The sequence below is a fragment of the Zootoca vivipara genome, chromosome 11, assembly GCF_965207765.1.
Source record: "Zootoca vivipara chromosome 11, rZooViv2.hap1.1, whole genome shotgun sequence".
In the NCBI taxonomy this organism is placed as follows: Eukaryota; Metazoa; Chordata; class Lepidosauria; order Squamata; family Lacertidae; genus Zootoca; species Zootoca vivipara.
This window is the reverse complement of record NC_142594.1, coordinates 27,162,751-27,186,250: the sequence shown is the minus strand read 5'-3', so window position 1 is coordinate 27,186,250 and position 23,500 is coordinate 27,162,751. Positions and strand designations below refer to the sequence as shown.

Sequence of the window (23,500 nt, the reverse complement as noted above, 5' to 3'; positions counted from 1 at the left end):
CTCCTTCTTTCCCAATAGTCCCAGGCCACAGATTGAAATCTTGCCCAACTCTTGCATTAAAATCACCCAGGAGGATAATTTTATCTTCCTTAGGCATCTCTGATAGGACGGTATCCAGCTGAGAGTTAAAAATTTCTTTAATGTCTTCATCGGCATCGGTGTTGGTGCATAAACGCTTATAATAGTAGCCTGTTGGTTTTTGGTGAGCTTTATTTGAAGGGTTGAGAGTCACTCATTAATGCTGGTAGGGACTTCTGACAGATCATATATGACAGAGGGTCATCCAACTTCTGCTTAAAAACCTCCAAGGAACAACAGTCCACCACTGTCCAACAGCTCTTACGGTCAGAAAGTTATTCCTGATGTTTAGTTGGAATCTTTGAAGAAGCATAGATCTATATGGCATCATGGGGTCACTATGTTGGGCTATGACTCCACCATAATCAGGAGCAAAGACTCTTTGGGAAAGGGGGCAGCCCACGAATCAGTTTTGCAGACTTGCCAAGTTCAAACAGTCATAGGAGTTTCAAGGAGTAAGAAAATACTAGTTTCCCTATAAACCGTCAGCCTATCTAATGGCCAATACGGCCACAAAATAAATAATTAAAATAAAACTGGAATAAAATTATACTGTGGTCCATATTAGGGAGAGGCTCCGGTGACCCAATGACATCATATAGACCTATGCTTCAGCTAAATACCAATCGTATTATTTCCTATTGGCAGTGATGCCTTGACTGCATGCACAGCCAACATTTTATTTAACCCCATATGCATTGATGTGAGTGGTTTGGGGGAAATGGCTTCACAGGCCAAACTGGACCCACTGGTGGGCCCGGATTGGCCTATAGGTAGAGGTTCTTTCTCCCGGTCTAAAGAGTTATGAATAGATATTTTTATTTAACCTCATGGATTTATCTATGTTGCAGCGCTATAATCTTATTAAAGACAGTGATTTTAAAAAATACAACATAGTTGAGAAATTTTCAAGCCAACCAACTGATACTTAGTATTGCCTTGGGGAAACAAATTGGAGGTGTGAAAAAGAATTTGGAAAAACAATAAAACTGGTCAGAGTGAACATTAAGGTACAAAGCTGTCACTGTCTCAGACACCAACAGCAAAATGCACCTCTCATTAATATGTAAATCAATCAAGTTCATTTTGCTGGGGTTCAGGTTAAACCTCTTAGTGAAAGAATGATCTAACCAAATATTTTATTATGGGGAAAAAGCTTTTTTTGTTATTTCTTATCTCCTATAATTAAATAATTTCAGACTGAGAAAACAAAGCTAATGCATTAAAACTTTGTGTACACATGTATATCAGACCAAACATAATAATTTGAGAAAAATTCTGCACAATCTCAAGTGCATTATTGCTATTATGGAATGGAACATATGACTAAAAATGAGGAAAACAGTTGTGTCTATTTATGGATCAATGCCACATTTGTGACATAGCCAAGTAAAAATGGTTCCAGTTCTGTCTATGGGCATTTCATAACTCCGTGTAGTGGAAAATTGATATTGAAGTTAAATGCCAAGTTATATTATTCACATAAATGCTTTCTTCTTATGATAGTTCCTTCTGGAGTTTTAGAGTGCTCCTGGAGCTCAGCCTTCAGTTTAGCTTGACTTTCTGTATCATGCCTAGGACAGGGGTCTTGAAACGATAACTTTTATGCAGTCCATTGTGGAAACTGTGGGGGGAGGGGGTTACACTGTTTAAGGAATGAGTAAAGGATAAAACAGAAGATGGGGGGGATGTCAGGATGGAGCTATCAGTAAAAATGAGAAATCTCTTACCACATTAAAATTATGTTCACATTAAGATATGGTAAATCCATCTTGACCCACAAAATAGATAACCATAAAAATAATTATACTATTCGCCAGTGTTTTTAGTTTCATGCATCCAGTTTTAACAGAAACATACTTTATTTGCAGTGTATCTGCACCATCTTCAAGTATCACAAAACAGTTTATTTAAATAAGTGTAAATTATACTTACAGATTTTGTAGCAAACAAATCAATATAAAATCCCAGCATTAAGATGAAATGTGTAACTGCATAGACAGAAAGGTAGCTTGGTAATGTGGGGCTGAAGGGAACTTCCTTTCCAGTAACCTACATTAAAAATGAAACAAACAAATCAGAGTCTTTATTCAATCACAAATTAACTTTTCTTCCATTTTTGCATTTAGTAGTTAAAATTCACTATTCATCGTGTTTTATTGTTATTGTTATTTTAAATAGAAGTGCAGCTGAAACCTTTAATCTGCGCAAATTATTTATTTTATAGGCTGGAGTGGGCAACCTGTTGCTATCCAAATGTTGCTGGACTATAATTCCTATCATCTTTGACTATCGGCAATGTTAGGAGTGACTGATGGAAACTGGAATTCAATATATACATTTTTAATGTATTTTAATCTTTGTTGGAAGCTGCCCAGAGCGGCTGGAGAAACCCAGCCAGATGGGTGGGGTACAAATATATTATTATTATTATTATTATTATTATTATTATTATTATTATTATTACATCTAGATGGTCATTTTTCCCCATTGTTCTTTTAATGGAATGCAATATTTGCACACATACTAGCTCATTAGGTTCTACTCTCCCTTTCCCTCACTTTTTGGTAACATATTTATTTTCCATATAGAACATATGCAAAATTTCTTCACAGATGAACATTTCAGATTTCTAACTTCTCCCAGAGTTTCAAAACTGTTGTCTAAAAAAACCAGATACTACAAACACATATTTTAAAATCTTTTCCACCGAAATCAATTGAATAAAGGTGTTGAGGTCTAAAATGCCAATTATTAGGACTAAGGAGATCATGGGCGGCCCAGCTTTGATTAGCACTGCCTAGTGCTCAAAGCAGGAAGGAACATTTAACTCCACCTCTTTACCCCTTTTATTCCTAATGTAACACTAATGCAGGGGTTCCCAAACTAAGGCCCGGGGGCCGGATGCGGCCCAATCGCGTTCTAAACCCGGCCAGCATGTTTTTACAAGAGTAGAATGTGTCCTTTTATTTAAAATGCATCTCTGGGTTATTTGTGGGGCCTGCCTGGTGTTTTTACTTTAGTAGAATGTGTCCTTTTATTTAAAATGCATCTCTGGGTTATTTGTGGGGCATAGGAATTCATTCATATTTTTTTTCAAAATACAGTCCGGCCCCCCACAAGGTCTGAGGGACAGTGGACCGGCCTCCTGCTGAAAAAGTTTGCTGACCCCTGCACTAATGTCTCAACAAATGAAACTGATCTGTAGAAAATGTAACTTGAAAAAAGAGACATTGCACATACTTTTGTAAACCAAGAAATCTCTAATAAAAAATACATTAAAAAAACACTATTGATGTTCCCAGAAGCACTTCATCATTTTACAATAGGGACAGAAGTCAGGGGAAAATATTAAGAAGGTCTCTGAAGAATATAACTTTAATGCAGTGTGTGTGGAAAAAAATGTAATTAAATCTAAGGCAGACAAACAGATAAAACCTAGGGTGTGGTCCTGTGTCCAGGATACCAGCACAGAGATACACCACTCAGGTGAGTCCAATAGACCTATATCCTGTGCTGGTGTACTGGACGCAGGTGGGATGTTCAAAAGCTGAGCATGACTAGTAAGGTAGGGCCTGGCAGCCAAGGATGAAGGGAGCACACTACATAGTACTTGCCTACTACAGGCTGGTTTGTAGTGAGGGGTACAGGAACTAGGGTCAGCACATGTGGATGCCCAGCAAGCTTCAAGAATGGGGGCCATTCCTAGAGAAGGTTGCCAATGCTGCCACCACTCTAGATGAATGAGGGGTAATTTGATGCTGGTGACTTCATAGGCTGTAGAAATGGAAGCTTAATCCAACTAGAAAGGGTGGAAGATTATACCCTCTGGCCCAACCTGAGGATTAGAAGGATACAAATAGGGAATTGGTTTGTCTAATGAATGAGTCTTGGAAATATTGGAAATAATGAGTCTTTGGGCCCTGCACATATTTAGGGGGTGCCACACCTTTTCAGTGGGGTTAGAGAGAGTGATGGGCAAAAGGTCTCTTGATGCCTGTGGAAAGGTCTTTGGAATGAAGGAGGGGTCTGTTCTTAGGACCACCCTGTCCTTGTAAGTACAGATGTGGTTGGCCACTGAAGCAGCATTCCATTCTGAGATCCTTCTTGCAGAGGTAGAGGCCAAACAGCCTGGCCACCTGGGTATTTATCCTTCCCCTGGGTGTTGGTCAGTTGGCACCATGCCCAGGTAATGCCCCCTGCATACCTGCTGCCGCTAGCCAATTTGGCAGCAGGAGTACAATCCAGCCAGCAATAGGCTGGTTCATAGGGAAGACACGGTGCCTGCCTGCAAAGCCACCAGCCCAAGGAAGGCAAACCGACTTTCCATGAAGATCAGAACCTTGTGTAATCAAGTGCTTAGAAAAAGATTGTACACAAGGGGTTGCAATGAGCTTTTAGTAAGGCTGAAAGGGCTTTGTGTTGTCTTGATGGACTAAACTGTTGGGCTGCTGCTCAAACCAGAGGCGGGGACAGTTGAAAGTTCCTAGAAGCTGACTAAGGTCTTACCTTGAGCATGAGGTGGTGGTAGTCCTACCTGGGTGCAGTATGGCAATATGGGAGATCCTTTTTTTTTTTAACTCAGTTGGGTTTAAGGAGTGTTCCTGTGTAGGTTTGCTCAGGATCCCGCTTCTATCCCACAAATATGAGGCTTGTGTTTAGGTAAGCATGCATAAGACTGAACCCTTATGGAAACAGAATTTACAGAACCAAGAAGTGAAATTCATGCTATACTTACCTCTGGGATGTCCTCCAGAAGACCAAGTCTTGGCTTGCCTGGGCCCCATCCTGGGCCCTTGAACAGGACAGAAAGCTTATTGCAGAATCCAGGAGTATTCCAAAATGTTTTCCATATATAAATACAATGATGGAACTGTAATGATAGAATAATCAGTGTGACATTTCTGTGCAGGGGCACTTTCTTTTGTTAATGAGAATACTTGAAGCTTAAAATTCCCCACCCTACTAGAGGCTGACTAAAACTAGCTTAATTCTTATGTATGTCAATGAACCAAAAACAATCAAATAAAAGCAAAGGAACAATAGGAAACACACTGAATTCAACCCACACAAAAAAATTTAATATTAAAGCATACAAGCAGGTTAGAAAAACAGAAGGACTACCTGAATCTTGAAAGGTTCGAAGCTGTTTATTGCATGTGTTAGGCCATATACAACTTTATCATTTTCTGCAGCAAATGTCCCTGCAGGGAAGGAAAAAAAGCTGAGAATAAAATCACCACTTGCAAAGCGAATGTTAAGAAAAATAATTAACTACACGTACCAAAAATTCTGTCCCAAATAATCAGTGTGCCACCATAGTTCTTATCAATGCAGTATGGATTTCTTCCTATTTGGGGAGAAATGTTGAAACAAACTTTGTCTCTGCCTTTGAAGAATACATTGTGTTTATCTTTTTTTCCCCTTTAAATAAGCTTCTAGACATACATTTCCTCATAAACAAATTTCCTTACACTCAAAACTCATTATAACATGGCCATGATTCTGAGCATTTCTTTAAAACCTCTTGTGTCATTTCCCTTCTAACAACATCTCTCTGGGTTATATACTGCAAGCTGCTTAAGACATTTTTCAAACATGCTTACAAAAATAATAGAAATACATTTGGGGTTACTTTTTGATACATTTGTTGGGGGGGAACTGTTGAATAGTAGTGTTGCACTGTAAAAAATTATTTAAGCTGTTTTGTAAGATTTATGGTAAGTTAAATAACGTGCAAGATATTTCCTTTATTTTTCTTCAGTCTTTGAAGCAGGAAATGTTTTGGAAAGTAACAAAATGGCTATTCACATACCATGTAATAAAATGGAGTGACTTTCTGAAATGCCTTTATATATTATTAATCAAATATTAAAAGTTCAAAATAAAACTGTGATAGCACCACATCACAAAATATGATGTTACAATAGCACTGACATTGTCACATGCGGTTAGGGCTGAGGAACAAGAGAACAATTTGAGTACAAGCTTGTTGATATATTTATGGCAGAAGTTAATGGGGCACAAACATCTACCGGTAAGTAATATCAAGGATAACCCTGACTTACTATGTGAGATGTAAAAATACAAGTTGGGGGGGGGGAATCTAAAATGATATAGAACTGCTATTAAGATAGTAATAGAAAAATTCTCATTTACAACTGCTCCTGCTATTCCATTCCTTCATATAAACAACATTTTAAAAAATAGTACAAACACGAACACATAACTAATATTGCCTACCATGATGTACTCTGTGGTGACTAGGTGTGTTGAGAAGAAACTCCAAAGGACCGAGATTCTTAATAACCTTTGAAAAAAACAATGATCTTGTTAATGGGGGAAAAGGTAGACGATGCCATAGGAGAAATTCAGAGCAGAGGGATAATTTGAATGTCAATGGCCATGCTGAACAAAATATTCATAAGAGAAGATGAGAAAGCTGCTATGATGTGTAAGATTCACTGAGTACAACCTGTATTCACATAAGACAGGGTTTTATCTTATTATTGCAATTTAATCTTACATTTTCATTTCATCCTACTCTCCAGGGAGCAGAGGGCAATGTATGTGTGACCCAAACCATTTTACTCTCACAATGACCCTGTAAGGCAGGAGTGGGTAATTTTTTTTCAGCCCATAGGCCACACATTCCCTTTAGGGCAACCTCCCAAGGGCCACTTGCCAATGGTGGGAAAGGCAACAAATGTAAAGTTTGCCTTTGTACAGTAGACTAGTTTCTGTGCACATGCTTCAATATCCTCTACCTAGACAAGAGGCTTATCAGAGTTCAATGACACATTCCAGCCATGCAAAATATTTGTGGTATAAAGCAGAGCTGGAGAGGGGTGTGGCCAGGAGGCAGCTTTGAGGGCCTGGTAGAAAAGACTGGGTGGCTGTATTTTGCACCCGAACAATAGATTTCCCATCCCTGCTGTATGGTAAACTAGGCTGAGGGATGGTAACTTGTCCAAGGTAATCCAGCAAGCTTCATGGCTGAGTGAGAAGCTGCATCTCCCTGGCCCTAGGTCATCTCCACCGCTCTCACATTTTCAGTTTATGTTCGGTGTCAGCCATGCTCAAAACCCAACACACATTTAAAAAACCATAGAAACAAAGGACTCCTTTGAAAACTATCACCTTGTTAAAAAGAAATAATAAGAATGTGATCATTTCCATCATGAATGGAACTTTTGATCTCAAAGATATGCTTTAATGCAGCAGAAGAGATGTTTTATACATGGGTGTTTCCCCCCCCTCTAATTTGAAGATGTGATCAGTAATTTCTAAATGCAATTTGCTCCATCAGTAAAGCAGCTACTGTATGAGACAATTGCTCATTTTTCCAGATGCATCTTAGTTATGCACATATTATATATGTTGAATGAATATGCTTATTTAGAGACAACAGATTTGTATAAAATGACTCCAAAAAGACTGACAATAGAATACAGACTATTAATTTTTATTCTAAAGCCAAAAACAGCACAAGCTTTCACATTTGAATTCCACAAAAACTGCCAGCAAATATCTCCAAGCCCCAAAAGGCCACCTAAGAGGCCACCTAAGAAAAATGTTAATATTTCAGGCTAGCTCAACTTCCATCATTTGTCCAGCAAGAGAGTTCTACAGCTATAAACAAGGCGACAGCTAGTTAGATTCACTGTACGTCCCATAAAAGTCTACTCAGAATTAAGTCCTATTGAATTCAACCGGGCATACTCTCAGGTGAGAACAAGATTGAAGCCATGATAAAATAATAGAGGCATTGCTTGATTCATAGTGGTTTCTCTAAAAGACCACACCTAACCTTCAACCGCTTAGTTTTGGTTTGTTTTTAAAATAAATATTGAAACAGTTTTGTAAAAATATATCATATTTGGGTTCCCAACGTGAGGAGTACTATGAACCAAGTTATATGTTTTGGGTAAGCTTAGAAGTGGGCTAGAACTGCACATTTTGATCTAAGTAGATTTTTTAATGATTTTTTCCCCCATCCCTGCTAACATCACTGCTTGCAATATTAATCCTTTGAAGAGGGTCATATTATGTTTTGGCCCTAATCCAGAGATTTTCATGCATAGCAGTGGGCTGCAGTTCATTGCCAACGAACAAAATTTTGATGCTGTCAGCCCTGACCACCTGCTGGAGGTGGTGGTGGTGGTTGGGAAAGCTGGAATCCATCCCACCCAAACAGGTGACTGATATTGTCAGAACTGAAAATGCTGAACATCTGTTTGGCAGTGAGCTCTCACATACCCTTGGGTGAAGGATATGCATCCTCTCCCCACAGCAGCACCATTTTGCATTTGCAAGGTAGTTTCCATGATGGACAGACGTGTTCAGAAGTTTGTTCCTATGTACAAGTCACTCGTTGCTGCACTGGGACTATGGTATCCCCAATTCGTACACAGGGAAAGGAAATGTAATACTGATGCTTTGACACTCAAATGGTAACAATGAGCTATTTATCAACCTTAAAACTTACAATTCCAAAAGCTACAAAAGTTCTTCATAGTTCTTCAAAAAGATGCATCTTCAGTTATGAATACTCATGTAGTAACTACTAGTATTGCACTAAAGCAAAAATTAAGGTTACCGTAACTTCCGTCATAGAGCTTCAGTATGCTGATGACAACGTAGTGTGCACACACTCAGAGGATGACCTCCAAACCATCCTAAATATCTTTGCAGAAGCTTACGAAAAGCTTGGATTATCACTCAACATCCAAGAAACCAAAGTGCTGCACTAACAAGTACAAAATAACGTTGCAGCACCACAAATCCAACTCAGTGGTGTAACGTTGGAAAATGTCAATCACTTCTCCTACCTAGGCAGTTACCTTTCCACAAGGGCCAACATTGATGCTGAAATCCAGCATCGCCTGAGCTCTGCAAGTGCAGCTTTCTCCCGATTGAAGTGCAGAGTGTTTGAGGACCGGGACATTTGCAGGGAAACCAAAATGCTTGTTTACAAAGTTATTGTACTACCAACCTTACTATATGCTTGTGAAACATGGACCACTTATAAACGCCATCTCCAACTCCTCGTAAGATTCAATCAACGGTGTCTCTGAAAAATTCTACACATCATTTGGAAGACAGGCGAACTAATATCCGTGTACTGGAAGAAGCAAAGATCACCAGAATCAATGATTCTTCAACATCAACTTCATTGGACTCGTGATGTTGTGTGGATGCCTGATTATTGTCTTCCAAAGCAATACTCTATTCCGAACTTAAAAATGAAAAGCATAATGCTGCTGGTCAACAAAAGAGGTTTAAAGACTGTCACAAGGCAAATCTTTAAAAAAATGTAGCATAAACACTGACAACTGGGAAACATTGGCCTGCGAGCGCTCCAGTTGGAGAACAGCCTTTACCAAAGGTGTCATGGGCTTTGAAGCAACTCGATCTCAGGACGCAAGGGAGAAACGTGCTAAGAGGAAGGCACACTTGCCAAATCCACACCATGATCAACTCCCGTCAATATCCTTCTTGTCAATACCCTTATTAAATTGTGGTGCCCAGAACTTGGGTCAGATAAGAGGAGTCTATGTGGCACCACTTATACTGCCAACTTTACTGGGCCTGAATAATAGCCCACCTGTTGGTAAAGACAACCCGTGCTACTCTTGGCTGCATATGTAAAGTAGCTACGGTGTTACCTGTGACGCATATTATTACCTAAACTTTGGTTCTTCATAATATATCTGTAGCCTGCAATGTAACCAACAATGGAATTGTTCAGGAACTTAACATATAAAAACAAATGAAAATGCCAGGTGGGGTTAGGGCCATGGTCTGCTGTATTCGGTTGAACCGAGCCAACTATTTTGTTCTTCCTTAATACTATAAACTACTACACCAAAGGCAAGGTGGAATATGAATCCATATTTGAGACCATCTGGCAAGGAAACATAAAAATAAAAGCATGATTTGCTTTTTCTACTAAAGTTGTTGTGTTAATTCAAGACAACCCACCCATGTATTTATACAGATGGGCATGGTGGCCATATATGTCATGTGAATTCTCTACAGGGAAGCTGGCGAAAGGCAGAACCCCTAGGATTTGCGCTCGTCTGCCCGCCTTAGCACTTTGAATTTTTCGGCAAACCCTGATTTATTCATCGCCAACTGTTTTCCTATCTGATTAGGCAGTTTTCTACTCCAGTAAGCATGTAATATGGAGGTTTCCAAATTTCCACATTGAGAAGTGAAACAATAATATTTTTGGTTTGGAACTAAAACAAGCTAAAGGAATCAGGCCTGTAGGGATCATAAAGCAATTGGGGGGGGGGGAGGCTGAATTTCTGATATAACTGCACTATAGGAATGAAGAAGTGAAAGCCTAGCTTTAATGGACAGTCAGGCTTAGAAACTGTTTATATAATAAATACAAGGGTTTCAAGAAATCTGTTTATAATAAATTATCTTGAAGGCAAAATGTTGTCACTCAATTCCCCCCCCCACACACACACATCTCACCAATAATTTTCAGTGAAAGGTTCTAATTCCCATTGGACAAGCTTTTCTTTAGACAGGTGATACATAACTAGATACGGATTTTAATTGAATAAAAAACAAACCTTTCGACATACTTGGTGGGGAAAGTGTGCAATTACAAAGAAACTGAATTAGAACTATTTTAAACTAATCAATGGCTTTTAGAAAGAAATAGGCATATTTCATTAGCATTTCATACCTAATTATATAAAGAACACTATATAATTCAGGATTATCTGAATTATTTTATTCACAGTTTGTCATGGCCAAATTATTAAACTTGGTGAGGAGATTGTGGGTGGGTGTAGGAGTATTGTGATTGACAGGTCTAGCTTGCAATCATAGGGAAGGATTTTATCAGCATTCTCCAAACCCAGTGCTTTAGGGAATGGAGCAGCTTTGTGAAAGCGAAGCTTTTATATTTAAACTTAAGGAGGCTGCTAGAGTGAGGAGGGGAGAAAGTGCTGAGGGACAGCTCCATTGTGATCAAAAGGTCAAGTTTACAATTGGAGGGAATTATTTCAATTAGAAAGTGAATTCCTTCATTTTTTCCCACCCCCAATAAACTATTTACATGCATAGCAGTGGGCTGAAGTTCAATTAACAAAATTTTGATGCTTGAGCAATGACCACAAAAATTACGTCAGACCTCAATTCTATGCTGTTCCATTATGTGCCAAATTGGGATCTGAAGCAAATATTATGTAGGTGCACACCATCCATAAAGCATTATTTGTTACAGTCTATATTATTCTTTAAACATAAATGTATTGGTTTTTATTTTGCCTATGCCTGTGGAAGGCTCTATAAATGAAATGAAATTATATTAAAATGAATATTTCTGCACCAGGAATCTGTTATTCTGCTTTTGATGCATTTATATAAATTTCCCATGCCAAATCAAAACAACCTTTTGACAATTGATTCAAGAAGAACTAGCCATATGCACGCATGCATGATGTTTGGATGCTGCTATGGAAGGCATGCATGGGCCTCCTATACCAAGTATTAGTTAGCAGGTTGCAGAATGTATGTACCTTGCCAAAAACCAGCAACAGAAACCAAGTTGAAAGGTTCAATTGAGCCTTATGCAATTCCCTCCTACATCTTCCTCTTTTTGGTTGTTACAAAAGCACTATCATGTTGTCTTTTTCAAATGACTATCAATAAACACTTTCCCTCAGCCTTTTAAGCATCTGATTCAGCTCCTAAAGTATTGTATTTCAAAGCCCCCTTCTGTTTATTATATCAGTAATTTTGAGAGAAACAACTATACCATTTATTTTAGAAATTTAGGAGCATCTTTTATCTAAACTAAATATTTTCTTTGGGGGAATTTCATGCAGGGCAGCAACGCATAATTTAATGTTGCAATAGAGGTAGCCTTGAGATGAGAGAGGCATTTTGTAATGGAAGAACACTTAATTAAATATAATGTAGAATTCACATCTGTCAAACAGCAACATCTGAACAAAATTACATTTAGTTCTGTCACAATAACACCTGGACCCTTTTCTTTATAAAAAGCAGGACTGCTTTATTTGTCCTAACAGCCCATTGTGATTTTGGTATTTTATTATAACTAGCAGACCAGTGTAGTATAACCTTCAGATTTATAATATTTTAAAAGCTGAGGCTATATTATACATAAAAGGCCAAGTGTAACTGCACAGCAAGTAAGCCAAAGCAATATGCACAGGAAACCTGAAAACAGGATGAGAAAGCGTTTGTATAACTATGTATGGCCTCCTCACAGCAATCTGTGAGCTACGTAACTGAAAATAACTAAGTGCTTTGTAATGTAATATGCTACAGTTGTGGTATAGGATAATTATTTATTCTAGGATTAATGGGGTGACGGCTATTCAAAATAGTTTGTTGCATGCAGCAGCAGAAGAGAAGAGTTTTGGATTTGATATCCCGCTTTATCACTACCCGAAGGAGTATCAAAGCGGCTAACAATATCCTTTCCCTTCCTCCCCCACAACAAACGCTCTGTGAGGTGAGTGGGGCTGAGAGACTTCAAAGAAGTGTGGCTAGCCCAAGGTCACCCAGCAGCTGCATGTGGATGAGCGGAGACACAAACCCGGTTCCCCAGATTATGGGTCTACTGCTCTTAACCACTACATCAGGCTGGCTCTGATCAGCACATACATCCTTGAAACAAAGTTTACAAAACAGCATGATGAGTAATTAGTTATCAACACAGGAGACTAACAAATATGTGCTCAAATGCACACAATGTTCACACGAAACTTTCATGAGCAGTTAATCATTAGGACAATGGAGGCCAACAACAAAATTTGGTCATGATTTTAATTGTTAAATGATCTGATTATCATTGAAAATCTTTTCATTGATATGTCTTTCTCAGATATAAAGCCTATCTGTGCTGCAGCAATTAAATTAAAAAGTGTAAAAATATAGTAATAAAATAGTACGTTGTTTTGATATGCTGAAGTTAAAATATTTTAAACTAATTGGGACCAAATGGCCTCTGTGTGTGTGTGTGTGTGTGTGTGTGTGTGTGTGAGAGAGAGAGAGAGAGAGAGAGAGAGAGAGAGAGAGAGAGAGAGAGAGAGAATAAGGAATAAAGGGAGCATATGTTTCTCTTTAAAGAAATCAGAAAAATACTTCTGTTACACAATAAATCAGCTACCAGTAGATTTCCAAGACACAGTTCCAGACTAAGAGTTTAGGCATTGCTTAAGATCCTAAATTACCTCTGTATGTATCCAGAATTGGTAAAGCAGATTAAACTGGAGATGAACAGCATACACTGAGGGAGGAATAAAAAGAGCCATGGGCAAGTAGAATATCTGAAAATTAAGGAAGACAAGTTCACAAATGGATCAACCAAATTATAATAGACATAATTTTATTCATCTAATAAAAGAATTATGGGAAACTCCACATTCAAGACATGCCTGAGATAACAAAGATGGAAGAAGCCAGCAAAGAGAAAATGTACCCATTGCAATTCCCTTGGTTGCTATTCTGGTTATTAGATACATACCATCATACTCTGAAATATGTTTTCTTGAAACTTAGTATGGATAAAGATGTGCTATAACTAAAATGGTTGCCACGTTTCATTATTTTAAATTGCTTAACTCAATTGTTCCCTTCACTGCTGTTCTGCCATGGAACTGCTAACCAGCCAAAATTCTAAGGATGAATTCCTAGTGGATTGGAAATGTCCATAATATTTTTCCAACTATTCATGTGTCTCCACTCAATTAATGTCATCAGGTGAAAATCTGAAACGTTCAATGACAGAAAGGTCAGCAGTTGGGTTTGTATCCAACCAAGTCTTATTTCACTGCACTTGTAACACAAAGAGGTTCTAAGTAAAGAATTTAGGAAGGTATTCTAGTGAGATGCAAAATGCTTAAATTACAGCATGTTGCTTTTTTCCCAAAAGCACGGGAAAGGTTGTGGCAATTCTAATTAGTTTCCATTCTGGGATGGCCAAATTTATCCAAAACAAGACCCACTGTCGCATCTCAACTGGAATTGTTTAAACATGGCAGGCTACCCATCTCTGGAGACCACAAACACTTGCTATGAAACAGAAGCCAGAGATCTCCTATTAGTCATATGTTCGCTTCTCAACTAGTATTATTTTGTAAAATCATCTAATGTCATTCTTCATTAGTGTGATTGCAAGTAAATACTCAGCAGTGCTGTTACATACTATTTGCACATTTATAATGACCACAAGGCAGTTAATTCTTTTTCTTATAAATAGAATCTGAATGGCAGAATTTTCAAAGTAAGTAGTAAATCATGTTAAATAGTTAAGAGAAATTATGCACATTAATGTAGGACAAAGAAAGGAACCCCAGTTGCAATTCCTTGCAGCCTGGGAATTATATATGGAAATAAATTCATCTGTACTTAGTGGGGAAGTTACCTCAGAGTAAACATGCATAGGATTGGGCTCCATATGTCTTTAACCTCAGAGAGGATCAAAGCCCCCCCCCACCTCAACTTACTGCTTTCTGAGCCTTTTCACAGGGGCAACCCCACCATCAGAAACTCAGAGCCAGGTGAGGAGAACAGATACTTGCATTCACAATCACTTCGCACGTTCAAATGCATTCTGAATACTGTGACATCACAGCAAAGATCCTTCCACTGCACATGGTCAGTGACAACCATAAATTTTGGCTGGTGATCAAGGCTAGTCAGGTTTTATGGCTATGTATTAGTACATTTTTAGTTACATTTTAAAAGGAAGGTTCACTTCCTAACTTTAGGTGACTTACGGTGTGTGAATTGGAAGCACCAAGCACCTGAACAGTGTAGCAACTACAGCCCCTAATCCAGTGCTAGGACCCACGTGCACAGCCCTGACTATTTGTTATGGGCATCCACCCATGCTATTAACACAGAAGCACCACACATTATAAATGTCCCAATCAACCAAAGGGACTTTAGAGCAAAGGAACTTAAGAGCAAAGCCTCCTGCCTTCCTACATGTAGATATCACTTCCTAGACTGGGGCAAAATGTAAGAATTTTGCTTGCCTGTCAAAGTAGTTTTGGGACATTTTATTTAGAACACACACACACACTATATATATATATAGGCTTTCAAGATGATTTAAAACAATTCTCTTTATGTACAAATCAATTAATTCATTGTTAATTCAACATTTATAATTCTAGTTAATAGAAATGTTACAATTGCACTTAAGTATCAAATTCATTTTATTTACTTATGTCAAATATATTAATCTTTAAGATATAGAGAAAGCAGAATCTACATGGAAGTTTAAAGTAAATAAAGCATTTTAATAAATAATTACTTTTTGAAAAAAGCTTAAGTCATAGATTTGATATCCCTAAAGTTGATGACTGACGCACGTGTTTAGCCATTATTTTATTGCACAACAGTGTAACTTTTATGCAACATACCCAAGATGCATACTTCTGCAGGATGGATTGCCTTAATGCTGTGAATAAATTATAGTCCTCAGAACTGTGATGAACTTGGTGTCCTGCCCACAATAAATTAATTTCTGAAAAGACAAATAATTCATGTGAGCCCTGGAATAGAGAAGAAAGCATTTTGTTCCTATAATCAAGTAACTATCACAATTAATAAAAAATTAGCATGTGATACACATATTTCAGAAATTATGATGATGGTGATTAATTAAATTTATATCCCACCCTTCTTCTCAAAGGAGCCAAGACCAGTAAACAAAGGACATATTATGGAACTGACCTCCTGAGAAGGTGGTATCTGCAGGGGGTGCTCACCTGCAGAGGACAGTGATTGATTGGATATGTAAGATTTGAGAACATTTTATCAGTTATCATAGTCCATAGGTGCAAACTCCATGGAGCTGAGGACACCTCAATCCTGCCCCCAAATTATGTGGGAACAGAGCTAAGCTCCTTCCGATCTTGAGGGGGTGGGCAGCGAGGGGGTGGGCAGTGGCAGCGAGCCTTGCAGCCTCCTCCCAATGCACATGATGTCACATGTGTGTGTCGCAAATCTAATGTCACATGCAAACAATGAACCCTTCCCCCAATGTTGGGCAGAACTCAGTGTCTCTGTCCTGGTCCCCTTTTATACATCAAAATCAGCTAATTCTAGAATCCCTTTAGACATTCTCTCAGGATCATAGGATATCAGCTAGGAAAATGATTGAGGCTACAATCCTATGCACTGAACACCCATTGAATAAAGCAATATTTACTTTTGAGGAAATGCTCATATAATTGCACTAGAAATGACCTGAACACTCTAGGTCTCATTGGTTCTTAAGAAAGAAGCAATCACCCTGCCCAAGTGCCTTGATAATTCAAATTACTTATGTAGGTACTGCTCGAAATTAAGTGGCTCCCACATGATTGAGAGAATATCTAATGGACCCCTCAGTGGGGTTAATATAAGTGAGAAAGGTTACCTATATAAAGAGCTAAAGTAATACGTACAGAAATAAACTGTAAAGGGAGGAAATTGGATTGGGAGGGTTTTTAGGACATATTTTAAGAGAAATTGGGAGATTGTGTGCACAATTAGATATAATCTTATTTATCAGTAAATATAAGCTAAATTAGAGTAAGTGTATTATTATGTAGTAATGCTTTACTTGTAATCTTTAGATGTTTTAATTTTTGTATGAATAAATGTTTATTTCTGACTGACGGTCGAATAAAATCTTATTGATTGATTACTTGTAATCTTTTTTTCTATATCATTCCCTGAACATAATATTGCTGTCAAGGGATATCATGAGAATTTTACACATTTTGCATAATTAATAATAATTTTTATAATTGTTTAGGGAGGCTTTTAATGTCTAATAGATTATTTTACTTCATTTTTCTGTTGTAAGCCACCCAGAGTGGCTGGGGAAACCCAGCCAGATGGGCGGGGTATAAATAATTTACTATTATTATTATTATTATTATTATTATTAAAATTATAATTATAATTATAATTTTATTTATATCCCGCCCATCTGGCTGGGTTTCCTCAGCCACTCTGGGAGGCTTCCAGCAGAATATAAAAACATAATAAAATGTCAAACGACAAAAACCTTCCAATACAGGGCCGCCTTCAGATGTCTTCTAAAAGTTGTGTAGTTCTTTATCTCCTTGACATCTGATGGGAGGGCATTCCACAGGGAGGGCGCTACCACCAAGAAGGCCCTCTGTGTGGTTCCCTGTAACTTCACTTCTCACAGTGAGGGAACTTCCAGAAGAACCTAGGAGGTGGACCTTAGTGTCCAGGCTGAATTATGGGGGTTGTTCATTTTGTTTTGTTTATTTCCATTCTTAAGTGTAATGGTGAATGAGGTCAGAAGCCCTCAGCTGATGATTAAGTGCCTGGTTGGCTGATCAAGGCCTCCACTCCTACAATTCTACTAAGGAGATGGAGAAGCAGGCACCCACCAATCAGCAGCCATCCATATGCATACTGATTGCATCTATGCCCCTTGCCTCACTATCAATAGCCAAAATATATCAGGACCCTGTCTTCTTTAAAATAGTCTAGGTAGCCTGGTTGCTATGAATTTTAGATATCTATGTCTATTTTGGGACAGTTTTGAGAAGGAATTTGGCAAGAAGAACTGAAAAGACAAATTCTTTCATGGCCATCAGATGTATAGCCTGAGGCTCTTTGGAGTGTCTTGAATGCATCATAAAGTGAAAGTGGGTGGTGGAGTCTAGTAGTTGTCTTGTTAAAATTAAACAAATCTTAGGTCACCTGTGTTTCAAAGAATGAAGTTTACATAAATCTGCTGATAATGTGAAAGTTGACTGGATGGCAGCCAGATGAACTCTACTTAGTAACAATGGGAAGGTAAACTTTTGTTTAAACAATTAAGTTACATTTGGCAAAAATTGGGATCTTGTTCACTATATAAGTATATGATTATGAACATCAATGCTGTGGTATCTTCTACTGCCAAAAGTATTTTAGGACTGATGATTAACCCGTAAGATCAAATTTACCAAATCCAATATGTTAATGAATCTTCAGGTCATTCATTCCAAGACACCAGAGAAATTGCAAACTACTTGTAAGTTAGATATTAGCATATGACAGCCAACAAATTATGACCTGCTAATAATATAGGATGCAACTTAAATTATCCCAGACTGTGTTCACAGCTTCTCAAAATCCTTACATCAGCAGTACTGAAAAACTATTATTTAACTGGCCCATCAGGAAAATATCCCTAACATGCAACCTGAGAAATCGTTTCTGAAAATTCATCTTCTCTTGAAGCACACAGTATCTTAAACCAATTCTTCAGGGAAATGAGTATCTTAATCCACCCTTCCTAATGAGTGCACTAGGGGATGAGTTATTCGTGCAAACTACAATACTGTGCAATAATTTGTATTTGAAATACTTCCTAGGACCATGACAGAAGCTAAATGAGCGAACAAAAAAATCTAAAAAGGGTGGAGGTTAAAGATCTGTCTCCTTAGTTGTTTTAAAAGCATATACTTCCTATCACAAACTGTGTGTAACACAAACCTTGACTCAATGAGATACAGCTGTACAAACACAGTACAGTAACTGGATCTTGCTTCTTTCCCTCAGTCATTGTGAAAAGTTCAAGGAAGAGAATCCATGATGATTTTTACATTCTACATTCATTTAACTTAAGGTTAAATGGTATTCAAAAATAATTACTAGAAGTCCATTTTATTACTAGCTCAAGTATTCAATTAAAGAGTAAGAAACCAGTGAGAACAATGCCAAATCGTGTTCTTTGTCTTAAATACATCAAACAGTTGGTTGTGGAAATGAGTAATTTAAAAAACATAGCCCAGAATTCTTGCACAGGTGGGACAGAACTATGTTCACACTGAGCCTCTGATTGCTATTTTTACAGAAAAAGGTTCCTACTGCTTAAGAGGAAACCCACTGATCAATGAGAATAGCCATCAAAACTTCCACTGCTGTACCTTATAAACATATTTCCACCTTAAAAACATATATTGTTTGATTATTTGATTAAAATATATACCAAGGTGGACTTGTCTTTTAAAAGCTCATTTTAAAGACCTATTTCTGAGAGAAGAATTTGCAAAAGCAACCAATAAAGGCCAGTATAACTCTCTTGAGTTTAGAAAGTTAACTGTAATACAAGCTCTTATTTTAAGATGAACAATTTAATTACGTTGGGAGCAGATGTGGTTTCATGGAAAATAGTAGTACTTTATATTGTTGTCTATACATATATATTAGATCTATTTTCATTTTGAAATATATGCCAAGTGTCGAGCTGTATATGTATACAGAAACACTAATGATTAGCCTGAGGAATATATACCGTGTCCTATTTGAAAAATGAAATAAAAAAAATCCATCAGGCTCTAACTGGCAGGATAAATACTGATGTTAATCAAATATATTGACAATGTGCGCTAAACCAAAGTTTCACTCTGCTATGTATTTGCAATATAGAATTCCTTTCTAAAAAGAAACAGTTAAGATTAAGTAATGAATGAAGAGCAGTGATCACGCCTAGAAGAATTTTAACAGTCACACTCATTCCTGGACAGCCCTAGACACAGGTGGCAGCCTGTTTTATCTATTACTACAAAATACACAGCTGTAGCCAACACATTGTAAAATACAAAAGGTGTCTCTACAAGGATAGAAAGCACACCAGTGTCAATCAACTAACATAACTTATTCTCCCCATGATCAAAAACAAAAATAAAAACATTGAATCTAGGGAAGGGGAATTTAAGCAAATTACAAACACACTTTCTTCCAGCAAGACAAAGGAAATAGTTACACCACTGCAAACTACAACGTAATTTCATTAACATTTCATTCTACTATTTTCAACTTTCCACATTTACAAATGTTACACGTGGTTAAAGACTCAATTTCAAATACAATTTTTCCGTAATAGTCTTCCTTTAACAAATGAACTAAAAAGTCACATGCAAAATCCAGATACACTAGCCGCATAAATCTCATCTCTTCTCTTCTTCTCTTCTCTTCTCTCTCTCTCTCTCCCCTTAATAATGGTCAGCCAGTCATTGAAAAATAAATTACTGGCATGCACCAGAGCCTAAATAACTTGGAACCAGCGTATTTAAAGAGCTGCCTTCTTCTATAAAAACCTGCCCAAACTCCAAGATCTGCTACTAGAGCACTTCTCTAGGTGTCCCAACTTTCAGAGATGAGAGTGGCACAAGGTTTGAAAGAGCCTTTGGTATACTACCTTGAAGAGTGCCCCTTCCATTCCTTGTATTAAAATGTTGCTAAGTATGTCATTATTGCGATGTAGTATCAAAAATCAACTGATACATTCTTAAATAAAAAAAAACCAAATAACTTTAACTTCCTTGTTTTTCATTTCTGCTCCTTCAGTATTCAGTGTGTTAATATTTTCTTCCAGCCCTCTAATCAACTGAAACAAGTAGCCAGCAGTCAACCCCATAGGGTAACTTGAAGCAGAACACACCAAAGTTGCTCCTCCTTTTTTGTTGCAATAAAAGAAAAATGTTATGGGAGAGCTTGCCAAGATATTCCACTACCAAGCTTTTGTGTTAAGGACTGCTAGAGTAAGGCATTTGGTGGGTTCAGGTAGGAGGCTGGCTGTAGTAAAGGATAAGGGTTGAAATCCATTGTGATCCAATGCCAATTGTTGGCTTCTCCCCATATCCTCATTTTAAGGTCTGGAGCTGCACGTAAATGTATCATATTGACAAAAGGTAAAGGGTAAAGGGACCCATGACCGTTAGGTCCAGTCAAGGATGACTCTGGGGTTGCGGCACTCATCTTGCTTTACTGGCCAAGGGAGCTAGCGTACAGCTTCCGGGTCATGTGGGCAGCATGACAAAGCCGCTTCTGGCGAACCAGAGAGGCACATGGAAATGCTGTTTACCTTTCTGCCAAAGTGGTACCTATTTATCTACTTGCACTTCGTGCTTTCAAACTGCTAGGTGGGCAGGAGCTGGGACCAAACAACAGGAGCTCACCCCATCACAGGGATTCGAACCACCGATTTTCTGATCGGCAAGCCATAGGCTCTGTGACATAGCTTGCCCTTAAATGCTTTTAACACAACTGCATAATGTTGAAGGAAAAATGTATTAATATATGAACTCTTTTAGGGGAAACTGGCAATTTACTGATTTTTCTTTCTCTAATATGATTTTTCCATTCATTCTCATTCCCATCACTCAAAAATTTATAACCTTGTGTGGTCTGTAAATGATTCAGTGAGTGGGCTAACTTAGGATCAAATAGAAAAATCAGTGAAAATGTTCCCAGGATATACATGCCAAGAACTATAGCAAGCTAGTGCAAAACCTGCCTCAAAGATATGTACGTGTGCCAGAAACCCCTGCCTGGTCTTCTGCCATACCATCTGAATAGCAAAGCAATCACTCCCACAGAGAAGATCCACAAGCATTCTAGAAATTCAAAACAAAAACCATTGATCTGAGGCAATGTGGGAAGAAATCTCCAAAGCAAAAAGTAGTGCAGGCCTCGTCCAGGAAAAATAGAGACAGCCAAGCCCTCCTGCAGTAAAATCTGAAGGTATCTTGTACACAGCCTATGTTAAGAGGATGTAATCCATATTGATTTTGCCCTTCAAGTCTACAACAGCTTTATTTTTTAAGTAATACATATTCATGATTTTTAAGTTGAATCATGTCCAAAAAGCCACATTATTTCAATAGGATTTTTGATTTGTTTGTATTAGTTAGTAAGCATCATATTGAGGCTTGGGGGGTGGTGGTATTAGTGATGGGTGAGCTTGACTAGATACCACTGTAGACAAATTTGGAAATGAAACAAATTCTTTTTTGCACAATTGGAAATAACTCACTTCCTTTTCCTATCCAATGCAAGGCTCTAATAAGCACCCATCTAGCAAAGTCAAGACTGTGATGAAGACAGAAGTGCCCAAGAGAGCTTTCCCCACCCACTTCATTGCCCAGCTGTAACACAACAGCCCTGCAGTGCTGCCAGTGGGCCTTACTCTCTGGCATTACTGCCACCACCCTCCCAATTACTCTTTCAGCCCCAGATGGAAGGGAACCTTGGATGAACTCTAAAGCAATTACTTTTTAAAAAGTTCTGAACCAGTGCCCTAGCACTCAGTTCAACTTGCACCTTTGTGGTTTACTTGGAGTGTAGTGGCAACATTCACTTCTCTCCGAGTCACTCCCAGACCTCAGAAGAGTGTGATTGCAATTCCAATCCTAAACTCCCAGTAGCATGAATGCAAAGTGTTTAGGCATGTAGGGATCCCAAAACGCTGAGACTGGCAACCAACACAGCCAAATTAAGAAACATTTTAGGGGGGGGGAGCAGAAGTTCAAAACAGAATATAAAGTAAACCTGAGCACTGTGGCTCTAAAACTGAACTTGCTTATTCACTACACTCCTTGTTCAATTTTACTCACAAAGAATCACCAAGGCTGGTCAGCTTCATAGAAGATCTCAGCTTGGAACCCTGGTTCTCTAAAGGGACCTGGATACCCTGGTGTTGGGAGGTACGTTCCCCTCTCATGGGCTGGAGAACCTTGGCTCTTTCTCCTCATGTTCTTCATGTAGGCATTTTAAGTACCCATCTTGCATATGAAGAGACTTGGCAGGAGACATGTGACATCTTGACTTAGAGAAATGGTGGGCATTTCTTCACAAAGATTTCATCCACCGCTTTGCTAGGTGATTACCTTTCATAGCTACCCCTGTGAAAACTGGGCTTGGGGGCAAACCTCTGTTTGGGAACCCTCTTTTACCACGTGTCTTCCATGGGCCAGTGTTCCTAGTGACAGTTCTTTAGCGCTGGTAAGTCAGAAAGCCTTCTCTTATTTGGCATTTAATAAAAATGAGCAAAGAATTTCAGGACTTCTAATGATCTCCTCTTCTATGAGACAAACATCACCAAAGCCACCAAAATTTCCACCAAAATTTTCTGAAGAATTTTGGTAGCATCTCCGGCCCGTCTGTCCATCCATCTTCACAAACATCAATTCTTCTATCACACTCCAACATTTTGTTTTATAATACTGAAGCACGGAGCAATTGAGAAGTAGGAACACAGGAAGCTGTTATAATGAGTCAGACTACAGGTCCCTCTAACTCAGTACTATCCATATTGGTGGGCAGTGGCTCTCCAGGGTTTCAGACTGGGGGGAGGGGTCTCTGCCTGCTCTATTTGAAGATGCTGGGGGTTGAAACTAGGACCTCCTTCATGCAAATGAGATGTCCTGCCACTGAGTTACAGCCCCACCCCTTGGAAAGGGGGCAGGCAGGCAGCTTTGTGCAGTGACAGAGCACAGAGAGCCATGTAGCCTTCCCTCTGCCAATACCTCCTTTCTTGCTCAAGGTAAGGGCATATTATTAAAGAAGCTCTAACCCAGGTGGCAGCTAGGAAAGGGAAATAAGAAAGGTGGTTTTG

At 38.5% G+C, this 23,500-nt stretch overlaps 1 protein-coding gene across 2 annotated transcripts in view; it reads right to left on the bottom strand.

The window, feature by feature from the left end:
• AGMO (alkylglycerol monooxygenase) overlaps window positions 1-23,500 on the bottom strand; it is a 121,928-nt gene that overhangs the window by 60,713 nt on the left and 37,715 nt on the right. For both annotated transcript variants that reach the window (XM_035130283.3, XM_035130284.3), the window contains exons 4-10: window positions 15,507-15,610; window positions 13,308-13,403; window positions 6,322-6,388; window positions 5,363-5,428; window positions 5,203-5,282; window positions 4,817-4,951; window positions 2,014-2,130 (exon numbers count right to left, since the gene is read on the bottom strand). In XM_035130283.3, the coding sequence (XP_034986174.2) occupies window positions 2,014-2,130; window positions 4,817-4,951; window positions 5,203-5,282; window positions 5,363-5,428; window positions 6,322-6,388; window positions 13,308-13,403; window positions 15,507-15,610 (665 nt within the window). The remainder of the gene's footprint in view (window positions 1-2,013; window positions 2,131-4,816; window positions 4,952-5,202; window positions 5,283-5,362; window positions 5,429-6,321; window positions 6,389-13,307; window positions 13,404-15,506; window positions 15,611-23,500) is intronic.